This window comes from Lithobates pipiens, unplaced genomic scaffold, assembly GCF_037356315.1.
Source record: "Lithobates pipiens isolate NorthernLeopardFrog02 unplaced genomic scaffold, aLitPip1_a1.2 Scaffold_19, whole genome shotgun sequence".
Classification (NCBI taxonomy): Eukaryota; Metazoa; Chordata; class Amphibia; order Anura; family Ranidae; genus Lithobates; species Lithobates pipiens.
In genome coordinates, this window is record NW_027507764.1 from 487,558,264 (window position 1) to 487,582,546 (window position 24,283).

The 24,283-nt window shown below is 42.7% G+C and overlaps 1 protein-coding gene across 4 annotated transcripts in view; it reads left to right on the forward strand.

The window, feature by feature from the left end:
- Positions 1 to 24,283, forward strand: part of LOC143997379 (carbonic anhydrase 13-like) — a 71,897-nt gene that overhangs the window by 8,165 nt on the left and 39,449 nt on the right. For 3 of the 4 annotated variants that reach the window (XM_077492964.1, XM_077492962.1, XM_077492963.1), the window contains exon 2: positions 14,163 to 14,360. The exons of the other annotated variant lie outside the window; for it this stretch is intronic. In XM_077492964.1, the coding sequence (XP_077349090.1) occupies positions 14,163 to 14,360 (198 nt within the window). The remainder of the gene's footprint in view (positions 1 to 14,162; positions 14,361 to 24,283) is intronic. 4 annotated transcript variants of the gene reach the window in all.

The following is a 24,283-nucleotide window of genomic DNA, read 5'->3' on the forward strand; positions in this document are numbered from 1 at the left end:
GAATGTGATTGGAGTGCAGCCTGTTTGTTTCCTTACAACGCAAAGCAAGTCAAACTTCTGTGTGCACTGCTCAATGAAAGTCAATGGGATTTTCCAGTCCTGTGTTCAATGTGCATTCCAAATCCATGTCAAATGCTGAAAAACAGTGCCCATGGACATGAGCCCTTAACGGGGCCAATCCTGGGTGGGTTCTTTGGGTGCAACGCACCCAGGTGCCGCAAGCTAAGGCAGAGGGAAGGGGGGCTCCGAAGCTCAGGTGCCGCGGATCCCCCTCCTGCTTGCTCTCACCCAGGCAAATGATAGGAGCGGGTCCGAGGAGCAGAAACTGCGCTGTCTCCCTCCTCTCCCCCAGTTGAGGCATTGCTGTCAAAAGAGGGCTCTGTTTCCTGCCCATTCACTCTTCTATCATTGGGCAGCAGAACAGCATGAGATCAGAGCGTCTGTGTCTCTGTGTGTGGAGAGAGAGCAGCCGCGGGCTCTTCTTTTCCCCCTCCCTCTCCTTCTCATGCTGCTGTTCTCAGGACAGCTGGACGCTACATTTCCTCCCCCTTTTCCTGCAATGGGCCAGGAGAAAAAACAAACAAAAAGAAGGAGAAAAGAGGATCATGGTACATGTAGTCGCGAGGACTGGCTGGCCCATTGCAATCCTAGGGGGAAACTGCAGCCCCCAACATGCCCAGCTGAAGGGCAGGGAGAGAGAGCCAGGCTATGAGTAACACACTGCATCTGGTGACAGACAATGGTGGAAAGTAACAGGCAATGGTGCAAGTGACACGTTACATCTTGTGGCAGACAATGGTGGCAAGTGAAACGCTGCATCTTGTGACAGGCAATGGTGGCAAGTGTCACGCTGCACCTGATGACAGGCAATGGTGGCAAGTGGCAGGCAATGGTGGCAAGTAACATGCTGCATCTTGTGCCAGGTAATGGTGGCAAGTGACAGGCTGCATCTGGTGACAGGCAATGGTGGCAGGTTCATGCTGCATCTTGTGGCAGACAATGGTGGAAAGTGGCAGGCAATGGTGGCAATTGGCAGACAGTTGTGGCAAGTGACACACTGCATATTGTGGCAGGCAATGGTGGCAAGTGACAGGCTGCATCTTGTGGCAGGCAATAGTGGCAAGTGACAGGCTGCATCTTGTGGCAGGCATTGGTGGAAAGTGACACGCTGCATCTGGTGGCAGGTAATGGTGGCAAGTAATATTGGCAAGTGGCAGGCTACATTTTGTGGCAGGTGATGGTGGCGAGTGACAGGCTGCATCTGGTGATAGGTAATGGTGGCACGTGACAGGCTGCATCTTGAGACAGGCAATGGTGGCAAGTGACAGGCTGCGTCTTGTGGCAGATAAATAATAAATGCCAGGATCTACCCAAAATGAAGTTTTTAATCGAAAAATAAGATTTTTTAGATCATACACATTCTCTCATTCACCTTACTTATAAATGCAGTTTGTGTGATTCAAAGTGCATAAACAAAAATTAGGAGAAAAAAGAGGGATCTCCAAAACTAGGTCACCAACGAACACTATGGTCAGTGCAAAATCAATTTTATTACAAAAATACACTATTTTAATTAATACAGTACCACATGAAAAGGATTTTTTTTTTTTACAAATATCACAAACTCATTTAAAAACGTTGACAAGGTTGTCAATAGTATTAAAAACAAAAAGACGGGGCCGTGGCTCCATCCATCCCACTCATACCTCAGTCATCATACCAAAGCTTAATAGTGCTAACTATTCAAACATCCATGAGAACACTTAGCCAGCTGGTTCAATCAATCGCAGGTGGTATATCAGATATAATGGGTAGGTGAACAGATAAATATATGCTTTTAATATACTTCCATATAAAGTCTCTGCCTCGTAGCCGCAGCCCCGTCTGTTTGTTTTTAATACTATTGACAACGTTGTCAACGTTTTTAAACGAGTTTGTGATATTTTTAAAAACTTTTTTCCTTTTCATGTGGTACTGTATTAATTAAAATAGTGTCTTTTTGTAATAAAATTGATTTTGCACCGACCATAGTGTTCATTGGTGACCTACTTTTGGAGATCTTTTTCTCCTATTTTTTGTTTATGCATCTTGTGGCAGGCAACAGTGGCAAGTGACAGGCTGCCTCTTGTTGCAGGCATTGGTGGCAAGTGACACGCTGCATCTGGTGGCAGGTAATGGTGGCAAGCAATATTGGCAAGTGACAGGCTACATCTTGTGGCAGGCGATGGTGACACGCTGCATCTGCTGACAGGCAATGATGGCAAGTGACACACTGCATTTGGTGGCAGGCGATGGTGGCACGCTGCATTTGGTGGCACATGACAAGTTCAGGGTTCTCACCGATTCTGCATTATGGTGAGTTGAAATATTTAATTATATCGTACAATTTATATATTACAATGTAGTATTATAAATAATGTGATTAAATCATCCGGACACCATATCAAGCATGGTGTCAGGATGATTTAAAGACGAGCTTTGGAAGGATTATTTAATTTTCCTTGATCAGTGTTAGAAATATTGAAGGAGCCAATGGGAGCTGCAGACTTTTACTGCATTCAAGTTCTTTATTTCTTGTTTCCAAATTCCTTAGTAGTAGAGCCATGATTAGTTAATGCTGGTAAAATTCAGCATGTGGTTTGCATGCTTGCAGTTTAAACTTACTGAAACACTTGTAAACTCAAAAGTTTACAATTACCAGTGATAAGCTGTTGAGCATTATCCTCAGGTGTTGTGCCATTGACATGTTGCCATAGAAACATTTGTAAAGGGAAGGGGTTAGATAGATGACCACGCCGATGTGGGGGTGCCAGAAATATTTCTGCACCCAGGCGTTTCTGACCCTAGGATCAGCCCTGGCCCTTAAAGTGTTATTAAAGTAATTTTTTTCCCTATTCAGATTAAAATAACCAAATTTACATGGCTAGGTTGCCCCAGATATATAACCATCCCCATACCAATCCTAAACATTCCCAAATTTTGTATAAATAAATGACACTTGACACTGAACTAGGAAAAAGTGTCCATTTTGGCCAATTTATTAACAAATAAATATTAAAATCTCTTTAACATCAATAATCAAAAAACAGTACCCTTAATGCATCACTAGAACTAGGTTGCAGGTCTGAGCCCTTGTACACACGGTCGGAGATCCTGACAGAATGTGTCCGATCGGACCGTATTGTCGGATAATCCGACTGTGTGTGGTCTCCATCGGACTGTTTCCGTTGGAATATCCAGCGGACCAAGTTTTCCAACTTGTCTATAAAATTTTCCAACAAAATGCTCCGATCGGACATACTCCGATCATGTGTAGCCTACTCCGACGGACAAAGTGCCACGCATGCTCAGAACAAATTCCTAGACCAAAGCTATTGGCTACTAGCCTGAACGTAGTCCCTTCGTTACGAAATAACGGCATCACGTTATGTACAATCGGATTTTCCGACAACTTTGTCCGACTGTGTGTATGCAACAGTTTCAGACAAAATCCGTCGGACAAAATCCAACGGATTTGGTTGTCAGAATGTCCGACCGTGTGTACAAGGGCTTAGGAGGCATCTCATAACCCCATTCAGCTTGGGTATCACCGTTATACTCAACATCGGCTTGGTTACAAACCCATAATCGAGCTGTGGATTGCCTTGTCAGCTTCACCCAGTTCAACAAAGTCAATATTTCAATAGACGTTTTTGCTGAGGAAGTTGGGTGGAAAATTGTCCAATCAGATGCAGGCACTGCAGGTACCGGCTGCCAGAATACAATAGCCTCCAGGTGAGATTCCTTTATTAATGATGTTTAACTTAAATTGAGGAATCTCTTAGGTTTCTCTCCTTCAACCTACAAAGTGAACAAAAAAGTACTGTATATATGTGTATGGCTATCTTTACTCTACAGTTTTTATATTAGTTTAGACCAGCCTTTTTCAACCAGTGTGCCCAGGCACCCTGGGGTGCCTCGAGGTTTCATCAGGGGTGCCTTGGCAAAATGCCTAAAAATTGATCAAAAATTGTATACAAGCCAGCAGGTTGATCAAGCCTACGTTTTAGTAACAAAAAGCCTCAGTTTTTCATTATGCACCATTACAACGTTGTAGACATTGGCATCCTACCGACCAATAACATCATCAATTAATAAGAAGGATGTCTGTTGCCTTCACAGCATCCTTGTTTGACCCTCCCTTGCCCCTCTCCCTCAGCACTAGAGTCACATTAGCTAACTAATGGAGAAAAATTGAGGGAGAAGTGAAACATTGGAATACTAGTTAGTACCAAATGTGCAAAAGTGTATTTATTTTGGAAGAATAAATAATCTCTAACGTTGGGCCTCCTACACGTGGATGTCGCTGCATTATATTAAATTATTAGAATAGTTTTTTACATTTTAAAATAGGGTGCCTCGAGACTGCCCATAATTTTAAAAGGAGTCTTGACTGAAAAAAGGTTGAGAAACACTGGCTTAGACTATATCTGTCACCCAGGTGCAAATATCTTTCTTCACTTCAGAGTTGTCAATATCACCAATGTGTGTCATAAAACTTTTGGTAATGACTAATCACAGCAGTATGATGGAGAAATCACCATAAATCCACCCAAAAGGGATTATTTATCTATAGGGTTACTGGAGATGAGTTTAATCCCCAAGCTGACTATGACTGGCCTCACCCATGTCAAGCAGTGATGTCACTTAGTTGAGATGGATTTTCTATATGCTGACTGTAGCAATGCTATTGTGTATTTCTGCCCAGCCCAAAGTGTCAGTTTGACAAACTACTGTTATTTTATAAAAAAAAAAAATCAAGGACAACCATCCCTGGCCCTTAGCTATGTAGGTCTGTATTTCTTAGAACAGTCCCTGATTTCAAGGGAATGTCCCTAATTTGGAGCAATGTCCCTCTGTCCCTCTTTCCCCCTCATCTGTCCCTCATTTTGGTCTGATTTCTATAGTTGTATATAAAATTCACCTTTTTTCTTTCAAAAAGTGTTTCACGGTGCTAAACCTTTCATTCAATTTCTAAATTGCTGCATTTGTACACTTCAAAAGCCAATATAAAAGAATAGTAGTGATAAAAAAAGCCCTTGTGGATTTAGTTAACCTTTTTTTTGGTTAATTCTCCTTTAACCACTTAAGGACCGCCGTATTGCCATTGTACGTCATCGCAATGGCACAGGCAGGCACAAGCACGTACATGTACGTGCCTGCCTTCCAGCGGGTGGGGGGTCCGATCGGACCCCCTCCCGCTGGATACGGCGGTCCGGTTCGCTGCAGGAGCGATCCGTGATGAGGGGATGGCCGTTGGTTTCTGGCCACCCCCTCTCGATCGCTCCTGGCCAATAAGAAGCTTCCTCCCACTGTGTATTGTATACACAGGAAGGAGGAAGTGATGTCATTCTCCTCGGGGCGGTCTTTTTGACCGGACTACGAGAAGACAGAAAGTAAGTGTGCACCAACACTACACTGACATGTAGGTACACACAGGCACACAAACCCCCCCCCCCCCCCGATCGCCCCCCGCCCCCCCTCCCCCCCCCCCAGTCACAGTGTCACTGATTGCAGTGATCATTTATTTACTGATCACTGCATTCAGTGTCAGTTGTAAAAGTAAAAACTGTCAGGGCAGTTAGTGTTAGGTCCAGGGTAGCCCCCTATCACCCCCCAATAAAGATTTAACCCCCTGATTGCCCCTAGAGTTAACCCTTTCACCCCCTTTTGCCAGTGTCACTAAGCGATCATTTTTCTGATCGCTGCATTAGTGTCGCTAGTGTCGCTAGGTAGCTAGTTCTTTTTTTAGGTTCAGCGCTAGGTTTTTATAGCGCTAGGTACCCCGATATACTACCCAATAATGGTTTTAACCCCCTGATTGCCCCTAGTTAACCATTTCACCCCCTTTTGCTAGTGTCACTAAGCGATCATTTTTCTGATCGCTGCATTAGTGTCGCTAGTGTCGCTAGGTAGCTATTTTTTTTTTTAGGTTCACCGCCAGGTTTTTATAGCGCTAGGTACCCCGATATACTACCCAATAATGGTTTTAACCCCCTGATTGCCCCTAGTTAACCCTTTCACCAGCAATCACAGTATAAGTGTCACTGGTGACGCTGGTTAGCCAGTTAGTTATTTAGGTTCCCCGTCAGGTTTTTATATAGCGCCAGGGACCCCCATATACTACCTAATAAAAATTTGAACCCCCTGTTTGCCCCTAGTTAACCCTTTCACCAGTGATCACCGTATGTTACGGGTGACTCTGGTTAGTTTGCTTTTTATAGCATCAGGGCACCCACCATTTATTACCCAATAAAGGTTTAACCCCCTGATCACCCAGCGGGTGATATCAATTAGGTTTTAGGGTCAGGGTCTGCGTCGCCCCAGGCAGCACTAGGTTAGTGCCAGTACCGCTAACACCCACACGCAAAGCATAAACCTCCCGTAGTGGTATAGAATCTGAACAGATCAATATCTGATCTGATCTATACTAGCGTCCCCAGCAGTTTAGGGTTCCAAAAAAATGCATTGTTAGCGGGATCAGCCCAGATACCTGCTAGCACCTGCGTTTTTCCCCTTTGCCCAGCCCACCCAAGTGCAGTATTGATCGATCACTGTCACTTACAAAACACTAAACACATAACTGCAGCGATCGCAGAGTCAGGCCTGATCCCTGCGATCGCTAACAGTTTTTTTGGTAGCATTTTATATTTAAATCCGGAAGGCAGTGCTTGGTTTTCGGGGTCCCATACGTGGCTAGGCTCCCAAAAAGTCCCCCACATGTGGTATCCCCGTACTCGGTAGAAGCAGCAGAATTTATTTTGGGGTGTAATTTGACTTTTGCCCATAGCATGTGTGAGCAATATATCATTTAGTGACAACTTTGTGCAAAAAAAAAAAATTGTAAAATTCCTGCAACTTGTGGCAAAATATAAAATATTTCATGGACTCAACATGCCTCTCAGTAAATAACTTGGGGTGTCTACTTTCCAAAATGGGGTCATTTGGGGGGGGTTTGTGTTATTTTGGCATTTTATGGCCTTCGAAACTGTGATAGGTAGTGAGGAGTGAAATAAAAAATTTGCACCCTTAGAAACCCTGAAGGCAGTGATTGGTTTTCGGGGTGCCGTACGCACCTAGACTCCCAAAAAGTCCCACATATGTGGTATCCCCATACTCAGGAGAAGCAGCAGAATATATTTTTGGGTGCAATTCCACATATAACTATGGCATGTGTGAGCAATATATCATTCGGTGACAACTTTTTTTAACCTTATTTTTTTTTTTTTGTGTCATTATTCAATCACTTGGGACAAAAAAAAAAATTCAATGGGCTCAACATGCCTCTCCACAACTTCCTTGGGGTGTCTACTTTCCAAAATGGGGTCATTTGGGGGGGGGTTGTGTTATTTTGGCATTTTATGGCCTTCGAAACTGTGATAGGTAGTGAGGAGTGAAATCAAAAATTTGCACCCTTAGAAATCCTGAAGGCAGTGATTGGTTTTCGGGGTACCGTACGCGGCTAGACTCCCAAAAAGTCCCACATATGTGGTATCCCCGTACTCAGGAGAAGCAGCAGAATATATTTTGGGGTGTAATTCCACATATAACTATGGCATGTGTGAGCAATATATAATTTAGTGACAACTTTTTGTAAACTTTTTTTTTTTTTTGTCATTATTCAATCACTTGGGACAAAAAAAAAAAAATATTCAATGGGCTCAACATGCCTCTCCACAACTTCCTTGGGGTGTCTACTTTCCAAAATGGGGTCATTTGGGGGGGGTTTGTACTGCCCTGCCATTTTAGCACCTCAAGAAATGAGATAGGCAGTCGTAAATTAAAAGCTGTGTAAATTCCAGAAAATGTACTCTAGTTTGTAGACGCTATAACTTTTGCGCAAACCAATAAATATACGCTTATTGACATTTTTTTTACTAAAGACATGTGGCTGAATAAATTTTGCCCTAAATGTTTGACTAAAATTGAGTTTATTCGATTTTTCTTATAACAAAAAGTAGAAAATATATTTTTTTCTCAAAATTTTTGGTCTTTTTCCATTTATATCGCAAAAAATAAAAATCGCAGAGGCAATCAAATACCATCAAAAGAAAGCTCTATTTGTGGGAAGAAAAGGACGCAAATTTCGTTTGGGTACAACATTGCATGACCGCGCAATTACTAGTTAAAGCAGTGCAGTGCGAAATTGTAAAAAGACCTCTGGTCCTTAGGCTGTTTATTGGTCCGGGGCTGAAGTGGTTAAGGAGGTGTGGCAAGGGGCGTATCCTATGCCTACATACATTTGCTAGTAGGTGTCCTTCATTCCCATCTCAAAATGTTGGGAGGTATGGCCTCAATCATCCTGCAGCAGAGAGACTGGGACCCTCTTTTGTGGCCCATTCACATCTTTGCTTTGGGGCAATGCATGCAGAAACAGACAATACAGTGTTATTCATTTCCAGTGGCCGCCCAACACATACATCTCCACAACACACCAGTGCACCACAGTGCATGGTATTGCACTACTATACATTGTGTTTCTAAAAGCAACGCTGGTGCTTTTTTTGTGCATTCGGAGGCGTTGGCATCTCATTCAAATGAATGAACTGCCCTAACAAAACACATGTCACTGCATGACACAACATGTGTAAATGCATCACATGAGAATTGGAAGCTGTGAATGAGCCTTTAAAGTGGTTATAAAGCTTTTTTTTTTCTGTTTTTTTATTTTAAAAAAAACACACTCATGCCTATACTTACCTGCTCTGTGCAATGGTTTTGCACGGAGCAGCCCTGAATGTTTTCTTCTGGGGTCCCCCGCTGGTGCTCCAGCCCCCTCCTCTTCATCGGATGCCCCCAGGGAAAGCGGTTTTCCCTGGGGGCATCTGATGAAGAGGAGGTGCCTGGAGCACCATCGGGGACCCCAGAAGAAAACGATCGGAGCTGCTCTGTGCAAAACCATTGCACAGAGCATGCTTGCTGCCCAGTCCTGCCTCTGCGTCCATTGACATACAGCAGGACTTGGCCCCACCCCTGCTCCCGTGTCACAAGATTTGATTGACAGCAGCAGGAGCCAATTGCACCCACTGCTAAAAATCTGTCCATTGAGGAGAGATACAGCATTGCGAGTCGCTGAGCTCATGCACATTGCTGGATCAGATCGGGCTCAGGTAAGGAAAAGGGGGGGGGGTCTGGGGGGCAGCTGCAGCACAGAAGGTTTTTCTGCTTAATACATAGAATGCATGAGGCCCCTTCCACAATGCGGAATCCATTTTCTCAGCAGGGGATCACTCCCCACTGAGCAGGCGGATGTCAGATCCGTGTCCGCTATGCAGAGTGAACACGGACCCAGTCCCACTCTCTTCTATGGGGCAATCAGGTGGAAACAGACCACCTGTCCATTTCCATCCGATGCTCTTCTATCCGCAAGATGGATCCAAAATAGGATTACCATCTGCCTGTTTTTGGTGGACATGATTGGTCCAGATGGCGGCGGGTGTCAGCAGGCATGTGTATTCCATTCCATAGAGGACAATGCAGGGTCCGATCAGTACCTCCTGAAAAACTGACAGGTGGACCTAATCAGACAGCCCGTGTGAAAGGGGCCTTAAGGTGAAAAACCTTAAGGCTTTAGGCTAGGTTCACACCATAGCAATGCGGGTGCATCGCATGCCTCCCGCCGGCAGTTCACACTGCACTATGCGGACTGCTGGGAGTGTCAATGAAATGTTAATGACACCCCCAGATCCGTCCGCATATCGCAGTGTGATCTGCACACTCGCACAGGAATCGGATCGCATGGTGTGAACACCCATGCGATCCGATTCTGCTGCGGACCAAAAAAAGGGTCCCGTGCGAGTTTGCGGCGGGAGCGATGCGAATTCAGCCATACTATCTGTATGGCTGAACTCGCATCGCTACGGAGATCGGATGTGATTTGCACTGCAGTGCGGTGCGAATCACATCCGGATCTCCCACCCGCAGCAGTGTGAACCCAGCCTTAGAACCACTTTAAAGTGTATCTTAACCACTTTGCCTCTCACGCATGTTCACCAACTATGGACCAGAGCAGTTTTTACATTTCTGCTATGGACCTGTCTATTTAGCAATAATTTTGCCATTACTAAAGATAACAAGGTAACACATATAGTTCTTTTTTTGACAAACAAGGCTTTCTTTTCATGATATTGTCTTGTAAAAATTATCTATTTTTCTTCGCAATCCTTAGACAATAAATTGCAACAAAACTAAACAAGACACACTTTTTCTTTTCTTTTTTTTTTTAAACAGTGTTAGATTATTATTATTATTATTATTATTCAGGATTTATATAACGCCAACAGTTTGCGCAGGGCTTTACAATATGAGGGCAGACAGTACACTTGCAATACAAATCAATATAGGAGGGATCAGAGGGCCCTGCTCGTTAGAGCTTACAATCTAGAAGGGAGGGTCAAGTTGAAACAAAAGGTATTAACTGTGGGGGGATGAGCTGATGGAGAAAATGAAAATACAGTTAGGTGTGGGTGGGGTAGGCTTCTCTGAAGAGAAGTGTTTCCAGGGATCGTCTAAAAGCTAATAAAGTAGGAGATAAGCGGACAGATTGGGGTAGGGCATTCCATAGAATTGGGGAGGCTTTGGAAAAGTCCTGGAGGCGAGTATGGGAGGAGGTGATGAAGGAGCTAGAGAGCAGGAGGTCTTGAGAGGAACGAGTGTTACTAGTGTAAATAGGGTAAATAGTGTTACTGCACATAAATGTGCACATTTTATTCTCAAAATTATCCTGTTTAAAATGACACGTAAATTATGATTTTGGTACAAAACATGGCAAAGTTATTTTCAAATTAAATAAAGTGTTTTTTTTTTTTTTTTTAATGTTGCACTTTTTTAAATGGGAAATGTGTAAATATCTGCAAAATAAAAAGAATTGCCCCAGCTTGTGACAGAACAGTGAAAGAAGAAGCAGCACAATGATGAGCTTGTAAGCAGGTTGTAAGTTTTAGCCGGTTAGTTTGGTGCTATCCCAGTCGGGACGGTAGAAGTTAAAGTGGAAGTAAACCCATCCATAAAACAGTTTCATTCATGGCATGTGCTGGAGATGTAACACTCCCATTGGTTGTGCTCTCAACCAAACTGTCAAACCATCCAATGGCTGGTGTCATAACTGATCACATGTGCAGCATCATGGCAGTTGTAGATTACACAGAGGCAAAGATGGCAGCTTTCTTGGCTGAAAACGATAGGAGGGTTTACTTACATTTTCAGACCTTTCCTGGTTCTTTTGCTTTTTGGTGGGTCATTTTCTGGGATCCAACCAACTGGTCCTGTGATATATAAAAGTTATATGTGGAATAGTTCAATTGTATTGGGGAATAGGAGAGATTGCTCACATCCCTAATGGGGAACACAGAAAACTACAGAAGACCCTCTGGCAGGACTTTAAAGGGCAATGACTCCAAAAAATGTGTATGCAGAAAAATTTAAGTACAAATAAGTTTAATAATACAAAATCTAAAAATTCAAACACAACATTAGTTGTATCAACAATTTACAAATTTAAGATTGATTTAACATGTTGTTCATAATGAAATCAAAACAGAAACCACTAGTTCATTGTCACTGCTCCTGGATGCACTGGCAGTGGGGTTTTTTCTGCTTCTAAAGGCCTATGTGTGCAAGGACACATAGGTTAACATGCAGGGGCTTTTAGAGGCAGAAAAAAAACACCAGACGTCACTAAAATAACACCAGACATCCATAGGAGCAGCTGAAAAAACATCCGGTGATTAAAAATGCATTGAATTATGTAATAATGGTTGCATTGCTGCATTTGTTTGTTTCTTTTATCCGTCTACAGTTCAGTTTTAAACAGTCTGTGAAGGTTTTAAGTCATTCAGGTCATGCGATATCGAGCTGTATCCTATCGCCTGAGAAGGCCGCACAGATAAATGCTGAAATATTTCTAATAATAATCAGCATATCCTTTACTCTCTAGATAATAACACCAAACTGATTTGCTGTGGTCTTCAGAAGACGTAATGTACTAAATAACAGATTAGATTGCAGTGCATGTGACAAGCAGTGCACCGCTTCGCCATAATCAATACACTACATTTATCTTTTTGTGATAAAGTTAAAAGGTTCACATCTCCCTGTGCAAACACACTATGTTATGTGTCATATGCTGGATCTAATTGTATATGTTAGGGATTTATATATTGATTACACTGGTCTACAAGTAGCTAAATTTTACCATAACTTGGTCACTAATAAAGAAAAATTAAGTCCTGAGTATTTATTGTCTCCAGTTTTCAAGATACAGCTTCAGGTCAACATTCAATCAAAATAATTCAAAATTACGAGGGGGGTGTGCGATTTTGATCCATAACTTTTCTGCAAAATGTGATATAACAATGAGAATGGTGCCCCACCAAACATTATAAATGTATCTTTTTATTGATACCAATACCATAACTCTCCATTCATTTTTTGTTTTTTCATGTAACATTTTCATGCTCCCTCCACACCATTGCGAAAGGCATGGACTTTTTCTTCTTGTTTAGCCAATGACGCAGATAAGTTGCACATGTAATGCAACGAGGGGCCCAACTCTTGTCCTGATCCCCTATTTTGCATCCAAAATATAGGAGGTATGCCTTTTTTACCACTGCCGTCATATTGCACTTTTGAAATGTAACCTTGCCACAAATGTAGCAGAAGTTATCTGCGTTGTTTACACAAATTTGAGGCATTTTGGCTTCTGAGGGAAAATGTCAGGCAACTATTCCTTGGAAATGTTAGGCAATGACACTTTCAAGCCATCAGATGTAACTGTATAATGCATAACCCTGACCAAGACAAATGTACCTTGCAATAAAAGAACAATAACTTACAGTTAGGTAATTATCTTTGGTCTCAAAGTGAAGATAAATTTATACATTTCCATGTGGTACCATTTTCATTGTTGTACCGTACTTTGCCAAGAATTTACTAAGGCATCATGATTATCAGAAACCTCCCTCTCTTGTAGGCAAATATACTCGCATGTATATAAATCTTTATTGTGAAATATCTTGAAAACTTTAGCGAATCTGAGGACGCAAACTGCAAGGGGTGACTTCTGGCTAATGGAATCAATAGCAGCCACACTGGCTGTTAAAATAGTTGTCAGATGCAGGACATCTTTAAAGAGGAGGGCCGTTTAAAAAAAAAAAAAAAGTCAGCAGCTGCAAACACTGCAGCTGCTGACTTAATAAACACACTTACCTGTCCAGGGCGCCCGCGATGTCGGCCGCCCGAGGCTGACCCGTCCCTCGGCTCTCGGGTCCCGGCGCCGCCATTCCCTCTAAGGGAAACAGGCAGTGGAGCCTTATGGCTTCACTGCCCGTTTCCTACTGCGCATGCGCGAGTCCCGCAGCACTTTCTGAATGGGACGCGCTGTGTTCTAGAACACACAGTTCCCAGAACACAGCGTGACCCATTACCCAGAAGACGCCGCGATGAGAGAGAGAAGACAGAAGATCTCCGCGGAGGAGGAAGAGGAAGATTAGGATTATGTGCCTAGCAACAGGCATTTCTGGTAAGTAAAAAAAAATTTTTTTTTTTTTTAGATTTTTTTTTCATTTTTAATATTTTTTTGTTTTCAGGGTGGCCCTCCACTGTGAAAGCAGCCGCAGCCTAAGTAGAAAAGCCTGTCTCCTCTAGAGTGGGACCATTGCATACTGCGCGGAAGCAGTGATCTCATTGCTGAGGTCCAACCTATAGCTTAGCAGTCAGCTCTCCCCCACTGATTGGAGAGCTTTGACTGACTCAACAGAGGGCATGTTGGATCTCTGCAGAGGGACCACTACTTCAACATAGCAACATAGCAAGGGTCCCACTGTGCAACTGTTGGTAGGGACAAGCATTTCTACTCACCCTGCACCTTTTTTTTTTTTTAAAACATAGCCAGAAATCCCCTCCTTTGTGTGCTTCCCCTGATTTAGTTTCAAGCTATAGGGCCACTTAGAGGGAAAGTGAACTGTAAGCCATCGAACACCTTTTGTTTTAATGCACCTGGAATGTAATTAACTGGCTGTTGAAAGGTAGGGCCTTTTTCATTGATCCAAAAGATTTGACAATTTTTATGTTGCCTTCCAATAGTGACATGATAATAAATATTTTTACCTTTTTTTTAAATACAGGCCCAGAGGTTTGGCATAATTTGTTTCCTCTTGCCAATGGAGACCGTCAGTCACCTATTGACATTATAACACAAGATGCCAACTATGACCCCAGTCTGATGCCCCTCCATTTCAGCTATGATCCATGTTCTGCAAAAGTTATCATTAACAGCGGGCACACTTTCACTCTGGAATTTGATGATGGAGAGGATAAATCAGGTTTGATTTTTATTTTAAGTTCACTCTTACATTGTGACTACTATAGAAGTTTTCCCCTTAAAAAAGGCGGGACTTTTTAGGCATAGACTGTGACACCAATTGATTTGGTAAAAATATATAAAAAAATAATTTTATTTCAACATAGAAAGAAAAAACAAAGAATAATATATTAACATACATTTCCGAACAGGAGAAAGGGACACATTACTTCCTCCATGTGCAGATATTTATAGAACCAGAAAACATTTGCTTCCTACATCTTATTCCAAAGGAAACAGACTTCTATGACATTGTATATAGGCGTATTCAAAGCATTCTACAAACAAGGTCAAATTGCGTTAATATTGTGCATCCAATGTAACCTACGCGTTACGGAGTTATCTTACTACTTCGTCAGGGATGATCCATTTTAGCACACTTAAATTTACAAAATAGTAGAATCTATAAAAAACATAAGAAATAATTATATATACGTACAATTTCAAAAAAAAAAAAAAAAAACCCAACGCACCACTAAAACGCACCACCTATATATACGATCTTCACTCCAAGATGCAGGTCTAGGCTCATAATGAGGGGGGGATGTTTGACCACCTTCTTGGATGGGAACCGGGACCGCAGTGATAGGCGGACTGTAAGGGAGGAGGTGTACAAGTAAAGTAAATGCATGTCAAATTTTCACATGCCTAGATTTTAAATAAGTATTGCATGTATTTTACTACAGCGCCAATAATGGCAGATAAAGCGCCAGCAAAAATGTCAGCAACTGCACATTCATGTAGGATGTGTAAACGCTCTTCTGGATGGGATCCCGGCACGCTAAGGCCACTATGGAGGGGAGAAGCCTGCCCTTGGTTGGCAGGTACCTTTTGTTTTCCCCCCCTGGTGGCCTTTTTTCTCGCTCATCGGTATACCTGTAACAGAAATGGGATGTGGGTCTGATCACCCCAGCTTCCCGTTTCTCTGTCTCCCTAGGTTTTCCACCCACGCTCGCCCTATAGACATCTCGGACGAACATGAGGTTAAATGCGTTTACACATCCTACATGAATGTGTAGTTGCTGACATATTTGCTGGCGCTGTGCTTCCTGGGGGATGTAGTTTAGTGAACAACACTGTCTGGCCAACTCCAGGGCTAAAGTACGATCGGCGCATGCGTGTCGGTGGGAGCGTGACGCATGACGTCACTCCTCCCACGGCACCATTTTGGATGTGGGCATGGGGCGACGTCGTGCGCCGCACACCGGGCGGGCCGCGCTTAGGTGATAGGACTCACAGGTGAGTAATATTTACTTCACCTGGAAGGGGAGGCAAGGAGGTGGGGCGGTGAGATACTTTAATGGGCCAGGAGCAGTCTGTTATCAGTCTGCAATGGCCATGGAGGAGGTGACTTGCTGAGAGATACAATTTAAGGTAAGGAAATATATATACTTTTTTATGTCGGTCTGTATGCAGCCTTATGGAAAAATGAAGGGGAACTAACGGATATAACTGTCCTTCCCCTTCCCATTTTAGGCTGGACCTGACACGTCTATCTCTGGGGGGGAATCTTTTTCTCCCATAGCACCAAAATCCTTGGACTACAGAGAGATTGCGGCGACTTTAAGCCAAATAGATTGCCTTAAACATTTAAAAGAGTTGCAACATTTGGCCATCTCATTTTAACAATTCTAACATAGGAATCTCAGGTGTTTTCTCTTCGGGACACAGTTTACTTGTACACCTCCTCCCTTACAGTCCGCCCATCACTTCGGTCCCGGTTCCCATCCAAGAAGGTGGTCAAACATCCCCCCCCTCATTATGAGCCTAGACCTGCATCTTGGAGTGAAGATCGTATATATAGGTGGTGCGTTTTAGTGGTGCGTTGTTTTTTTTTTTTTTGAAATTGTACGTATATATAATTATTTCTTATGTTTTTTATAGATTCTACTATTTTGTAAATTTAAGTGTGCTAAAATGGATCATCCCTGACGAAGTAGTAAGATAACTCCGTAACGCGTAGGTTACATTGGATGCACAATATTAACGCAATTTGACCTTGTTTGTAGAATGCTTTGAATACGCCTATGTACAATGTCATAGAAGTCTGTTTCCTTTGGAATAAGATGTAGGAAGCAAATGTTTTCTGGTTCTATAAATATCTGCACATGGAGGAAGTAATGTGTCCCTTTCTCCTGTTCGGAAATGTATGTTAATATATTATTCTTTGTTTTTTCTTTCTATGTTGAAATAAAATGATTTTTTTATATATTTTTACCAAATCAATTGGTGTCACAGTCTATGCCTAAAAAGTCACGCCTTTTTTAAGGGGAAAACTTCTATAGTATTTCATGTTGGGATGTTGGTTACTATTAAGCGGATCTTAATTTATACCTTGCACAATTCTGATTTTTACATGGTGACTAGGAAATTTGGGCATAAAACCCTATATTTCCTTAGTCTACACAAACCCAAATGTAGCAGTTATGCATCATAAAACATGAGTTATGTTATAAGGTCATAAGAATAACAATCATTATTATACAGTATATAGCACCAATGGTTTACACAGTTCTTTACAAAATAAGGGGAGACAATACAGTTACAGTACAACTCAGGACAAGAGGTTTAGAAGGGTCCTGCTCGTGAGAGTTTACAATCTAAAAGAAAGGACAAGTTATACAAAAGGTAATAACTGTGTGGATGATGAATTATTCGAGAAAGTAAAATTCAGATGTTGGAGGCAGGATACGTAGCCTGAAGAGGTGGGTTTTGGGGGATTGTCTAAAGGTGGATAGAGTAGGAAATAGCCATGCATATTGGAATAGGGAGTTCCTGAGAATGGGAGAGGCTCTGGTGAAGTCTTGGACATGAACTTGGGGGGTGGTGATGAGGGAGCTAGAGAGAAAAAGTTCTTGAGAGGAGCAAAAAAAGACGGGTTTGCTGATATTTTGAGAAATGGTTGGTGATGTAACTGGGGTGAGATTTGGGGATGGCTTTGTGAGTTGTTGTTAATATTTTGAATTTTATTCATTGGGTGAGTTGAAATCAGTAAATGGATTGGCAGAGATGGGTGTTTAGTAAGGTGGAAGAGTCTGGCAACAGCATTTATGTTAGACTGAAGGGGGAAAGTCTGTACAAAGGTAGGCCAATGAGGTAAGAGTCATGAGGAGTGAATTAGCAACTTGATGATATTGTTGGCTAAAAAGGAGCATGCTTTGGAAATGTTAATGTGTAAGCATTTAGGCAGTGTTTGGATGTAAGGCTGAAAGGAGAGGTTGGAGTCCATATTACACCTAGTCCCCTGGTATGAGGATAGAGAAAGCTAGTTCTATTAATTTCCATGTAAAAGTCTGGAAAGAGGGTATGGGGGAGGAAATATTACAAGCTCAGGTTTGGAAGCATTGAGTTTTAGGAAGTGGCTTGACATTCATAGAAATAGGTCAGTTAGTAAATTAGTGATGCGCAAGGTGACTGATGGGATAGATGTGGGTGTCATCAGCATAGCATCAGTATTGCAAGTCGTGGGAGGTTATCCACTGACCTGGGGAGGAGTTCCTTACTAAGAGGAAAAGGGGAAGGTTGAGTTGTAGGTGACACTGAAGAAATGCTTAGATAGGTAGGTGGAGAAGCAAGAAAGAGCAGCCTTAGCCCCTGTACACGCGGTCGGAGATTCTGCCAACCAAATCCGTCGGAAACTGTTGCATACACACGGTCGGACTAAGTTGTCGAAAAATCTGATCTTTCAGAACGTGATGACATAATTTCTTTACGATGGGACTACATTCAGGCTAGTAGCCAATAGCTTTGATGTAGGAATTTGATCTGAGCATGCGTGGCACTTGGTCCGATCAAAATTCGCTACACATGATCGGAGTATGTCCGATCAAACCAGTTGGTCGGGAAATATTTCCAACATGTTGGAAAATTGGGTCCGATGGATATTCGGACGGAATCAGCACACCACACACAGTCGGATTATCCGATGACACGGTCCGATAGGACACATTCCGACGGATTCTCCGACCGTGTGTACAAGGGCTTAGAAGGCAAGGGAGTGGAGTTTTTTGAGGAGTGGATGTTCAAATGTGTCAAAGGCAATAGAAAGGTATAATAGAGTCAAGAGGGTTATCAGTGATCTAGTAGCTCAGTTTGTACCAGACTAGAAGTTCCTTAAGTGGACTGATTACAAAAAAATGGATTCTGATTGGTTGCTATAGTTCATGTCACACTGCACTTACCCCTTGAAATTTTCCACATTTTATTCCATATTAAGAATAGGCAAAAATTTTACTCTCTAGATGTGCAAAGCTGATAGAGACATACCCAAAAAGACTTTCAGCTGTAATTGCAGTGAAAGGTGGTTCTACAAAGTATTGACTGGAAAACCAGTTATCATTTTCCTTCCACTTCACAATTATGTGCCACTTTGTGTTGATCTATCACATGAAATCCCAATAAAATACATTTACGTTTTTGGTTGTAACATAACAAAATGTGGAAAATGCCAAGGGGTATGAATACTTTTTCAAGGCACTGTAAGCAGGGTCAGTACAGGGGGGGAAGGGACAGATGCCCTTGGCGGTACAATTTGCTGGAGGGAGGGGGAGTGCAAGTGAAGTACCGGTAGTGTGCTTTACAGTACACACTAGCCGCTAATAGCTGTACTGTAGTCTGTCCTCTGTACCTGTGATGATGTGCCAAGTGCCCTCCTGCACCCAACACAAGCCTAGACAGACTACCAGCCCTTCCCTGTCAGTGCTTCACAGTCCCGTCCCCAGTGGCGTACCAACGGGGGGGGGGGCGGTCTGCCCTAGTTGCCACACATTGGGGGGTGTCAGCCCAGAGCCCTCCCATGAGTGAAGCTGTGCCAGGCTCAGGCAGTGGTGCTGTGACAGCCAGGGCAGGGAGAGGTGAGCTGTGACAGGATGCCCGTGTACAGACCGTACCCAGGTGACTGACACCCATGGCCGGCCACCGGATTTACTCTGCCACTGACAGTGTGGGAGAGAGACAGTGAGCAGCCCTGAATAGAGGATGGAAACTACTGGACTTAACTTTTCAAGTTAACCAACAGGTGATTGGTTGCTAGTTGGTCCTAGCAACCAATCATTAGCTTGGTAATATAAAAAATTAACTCCAGCAGTTCCTGCTCTCTGTTCAGCGCTGCTGTGTCTCCAGCTCTGCATGCAATTGCCCCAGTAAGGTAGGAAGAGGTAATATGCAGGGGTCCATAGCTGGAAGGGTGTGTAATGTGCAGGGGTCCAGAGCTGGGAGTGTGTGTAATGTGCAGTGGTCCAGAGCTGGGAGGTTGTAATGTGCAAGGGTCCTGGGCTGGGGGGGTGTGTAATGTGCTGGGGTCCAGATCTAGGGGGGTGTGTGTACTGTGCACAGGTCCAGAGCTGGGGGGTGTAATATGCAGGGGTCCAGAGCTAGGGGGAGGGGGTGTGTAATGTACAGGGGTCCAGAGCTGGGGGATGCAATGTGGAGAGCCCCAGAGCTGAGGTGGGACTTGTAATGTGCAGGGGTCCAGAGCTGGGGTGGGGTGGCTGTGTAATGTGCAGGGGTCCAGAGCTGGGATGGGGGGTGTAATATGCAGGGGTCCAGAGCTGGGGTGGGGGGCTGTGTATGTGCAGGGGTCCAGAGTTGGGGAGTGTGCATAATGTGCAGTGGTTCAGAGCTGGGGGTGTAATATGCAGGGGTCCAGAGATGGGGGAGGGTGTAATGTGCAGGGGTCCAGAGCTGGGGGTGTAATGTGCAGGGGTACAGAGTTGGGGGGTGTGTAATGTGTGAGATAGTGTCTCACTGATAGCGTGTGTGTGTTGGGGGGCTGTGTAATGTTCAGGGGTCCAGAGATAGTGTGTGTGTGTGTGGGGGGGGGGGGGAGGGGCTGTGTAATGTGCAGGGGTCCAGTGATAGTGTGTGTGTGGGGGGGGGGGCTGTGTAATGTGCAGGGGTCCAGTGATAGTGTGTGTGTGAGGGGTGCTGTGTAATGTGCAGGGGTCCAGTCATAGTGTGTGTGGGGGGGGGCTGTGTAATGTGCAGTGGTCCAGACCCGCGGGGGGCTGTCTAATGTAAAGGGGTCCAGAGGTGCAGTTGTGGAAAGGGGGTACACAGTAGTGACAAAGAGATATTGGGGTGCAAAGGTATGCAGGGGCACAGTAGGGTGTTTTTACATTTTAAAGTTGGTGGGTGCCAGATATAGGATTTGCCCTAGGTGCCAAATGCTCTAGGTACGCCCCTGCCCGTCCTGGCAGTCTGACGTCACTCGTGGCCGGAGGGGGGATGGGAGGAGCGTAGAGAACTGCTACCAAAGCTGCGACCTAGAGGAGCCAAGGAGGAACAAATAAAGTGTGTATCGCACAAGAGTAAGCAGATAATGATTGCCATGCATCTGAAGATTATTATATGAACTGTCTGGAGCCGATTGGGGGAGGGGAGGAGCCTGAGGAGTGGTTAATTACATTCACCAATGGTATTTAATTTCTGTAATATGCAGCATGGGGGGGTTAATGTATTGCCGCTGGTCACTGATGCATTAGTGACCAATGGCAGTTAACCCTTTTGTGCTATTTTAATGGCACCAGTGCCAGGGTTAATTATGGCTGACACTGTTGCCACTAATGCAGAACAAAGGGGTTAATTAACTGCCACTTGTCACTAATGCATCAGTGACCAATGGCAGTACATTAACCCCCTCCATGCTGCATATTACAAATACAAATAATGGGGGGTTCCTCCAAGTAACAAGAGACAAGGATAAAGAAAAGTGGCTATTTTTGTGACAAAAAGTATTGTGTATTAGGGTATATAAACATTTTTTTTATAAATTTCTTCAATATCAAAATTGCCTCTTATTTAAAAGATAGAGGGTATAAAAGAGGCCCTTATGCCCCATACACACTGTATGAAAATCGGATGAAAAATCATCCTGTTTTTCTCACCATTGGTAGCACTCTATGTTGTACAAATTTTCTCGTCTGATTTTGTGACGTCCAGACGTTATATCATAGATTATCTTTAAATATTCACTTTTTTATTGAGGAATTTTCAACATACAGACAAAATATAAACTGCATCAGCCCGTCTGGTAGAAGCATACAGAACATCAAAAGGTATAACAAGGTGCAAGAATGACACTTTGGTAACAAACAAAGTATGGTAAACATGGTAAGGACCCAATCCTGGATCACACATTAGAAAAAGCAACAGTATAAGTACCTGTGTTTGCATATACATTTCTGTACGGGGTGGTTTAACTCATGTCATAAGTTTACCTAAAAGTCTGAGAAGGATCCAGTAAGATATCAAACATCTCAGTGGGAGAGGTATCCATTTGCTGGTCAGGGGATTCGAATCTTCACAGCTTGGCATCGAGCTCTGATACTTAAAAAGGAGGACTTCAAGACCAAGTGAACACAATAGATACCATGGTCATTTAGAAAGCAAATATATTTGTCTCAGACTATTGCTCCGTACTAGGGCCATAGTGTAATGAACAACATAGTACAAGGATGGTGAGAGGAAGAATAAATGAAGGAGGAGGACAAAATGGCTGTGGAGAGGGGGAAGGGGAAAGGAGAAAGTAATGGGGGAATCCCGTCAGCTCCGCACCCGAGACCCCCCCGGATGAGATAAATTCTGGTATTCCGGGGTAGAGAGAAAATGATACCAACACGCCCAAATTGTGGTAAATTTTTCTGGTTGATCATGTGACTGGTGAATTAAATTTTCCATTTCTGCGATTTTCCCAATTCTGACCAACCATTCAGCAATGGACGGAGGTTCAGTAGAGTTATATCATAGATTATACGCTGTGATGTAATCTACGTGTGACCCTGTAGTCACGCCTTTGTGCTCTATCTTGTTTCTGAAGTGATGTGCGTTCTCCGTCTTTGGAAGCTTTGTGTCGTTGCACCATAGATTAACGTCTATTGACCGCATTTTTCGTGACGGTACAGTTTTCAAGATGAACATGGAAACATCAGAGGTACTTACCATAGTCAGCCTTGGAGTGTTGGCTATCCACAACCAGCTTAAAAAGAAGCAAAAGAGGAGAACCTGGTGCAATATATGGCTGCTGAAACATGACCAGTTCTCACTTATGACACTTTTGAGCGAATTAAAAAATAATAATCCCGACGATCTCAGGAATTATTTAAGAATGACCAACAATATTTTTAATATACCACTAAATGCAATTCAGCCATACATCATCAAGAAAAATATAATTCTGTGAGAAGCAATCACTGCGGAACAGAGATTGATCACTAAATTGCGTTATCTGGCCACAGGCAGAAGTCTACAGCATTTCAAATTTACCACAGGCATCTCCCCACAAGCTCTTGGTGTTATCATACATGAAACCTGTTGAGCCATCATTCAAGTCCTACGGAATGACTACATCAGGGTACAGTGCATATATTTAGCCAAAATTGATAAGTGTTGAAGTAATCTTGCACAGAATAAAACCTATTCTAAACACATTTATATTGATATGTCATAAATTCCTCTTCCTATGTTAGTTTCCAAAAAATTCTGAGGAGTGGAAGGAAATCGCCCAAAAGGTTTTTTTCACAAACAGTGGAATTTTCTTAATTGTGGAGGAGCAATAGATGGGAAACACGTAAGAATAAGCCCCCCTCCCAAATCAGGGTCCTATTTTTATAACTACAAGGGCTTCTTCAGCATCATCTTGATGGCTGTGGTAAATGCAAACTATGAGTATATTTTTCTAGATATTGGAAAGAATGGCCGTAATTCTGAGGGTGGCATAATCGATCAGATAGAATTTCATAGAAGGTTGGTGAATGGAACCAAAAACCTGCCCAACTATGACGAGAATGTTGAAAATCTCAACTTTGTATTCGTAGCAGATGATGCCTTTGTGCTCTCCGCCAATGTGTTGATGCTATTCCCAATGCGCAATCTGACAAGGGAGCAACGGATTTATAATTATTGACTCTCCCGGGCTAGGCGTGTAATGGAGAACACTTTTGGCATCATGGCAAACTGGTTCAGAATCTTTATTACTACTATCAATCTTGCATTAAATATAGTGGACAATCTAGTGCTGTGCTGCTGCATTCTTCATAATTTCCTCAGAAGACATACAGATAAGTACATTTCTGTTAATCAATTTAATCATGATCCAACCAAAACAGAGAACACTCGTGCTCAGGACCAAGAACCAAATGATGACAGCTATTGGCATAGGCCATTCTCCATTACCCACCCAAAGCGCCAGACAAAATCGTGTACTATTTTAATGGAGTCAGTGCAGTGGAATGGCAAAATTACGTGTAAACGTAGGTCATCACAGAATATTCATGCTTCCATGTCAGTAATATCAATACCAAAAGTTGAATGCATGTTGTTCAACATTGTTGCAAAGTTAATAGGTAGGATTACAATATTGCATGTTTGTTGTTATCACAAATATTTAATAATGGCATAAAAAAAGTAGAAAATATATACTTTGTGATGTTTCTGTTTCAACCAAATATATACCATATATGTTTATTTTTACAAATAACCAAAATTATAAGATCAATTGTTAGAAAGAATTGTCAATTAATAAAATACTTTTCTTATGTTATAATAAAGAGACTGAACCATTACTTGAAAAAATGAAAAACAGACTTTATTGCCACATGTAAACATAATCGGTAATCTTAATGATTTCAAGCATAAATGGCACATAATTTACAAATATTTGGTCCTGGCATGTTTATGGTCTTCCTTTGGAAATATTAAAGTGCAAAAAAAATTACAGGAACATTAAACATTATTCGTTCACCCACCTTAAATTGTTAGCATAACCAAAATTCCACAATAATAATTTAATGACAAAATCGTGATATGTGTAAAGCCCCATTGTGTACTACAATGATTTATAGTTCACCTATGTTCTTTTCTTTTCAAAGCAGCAGCTCCCACATGTTT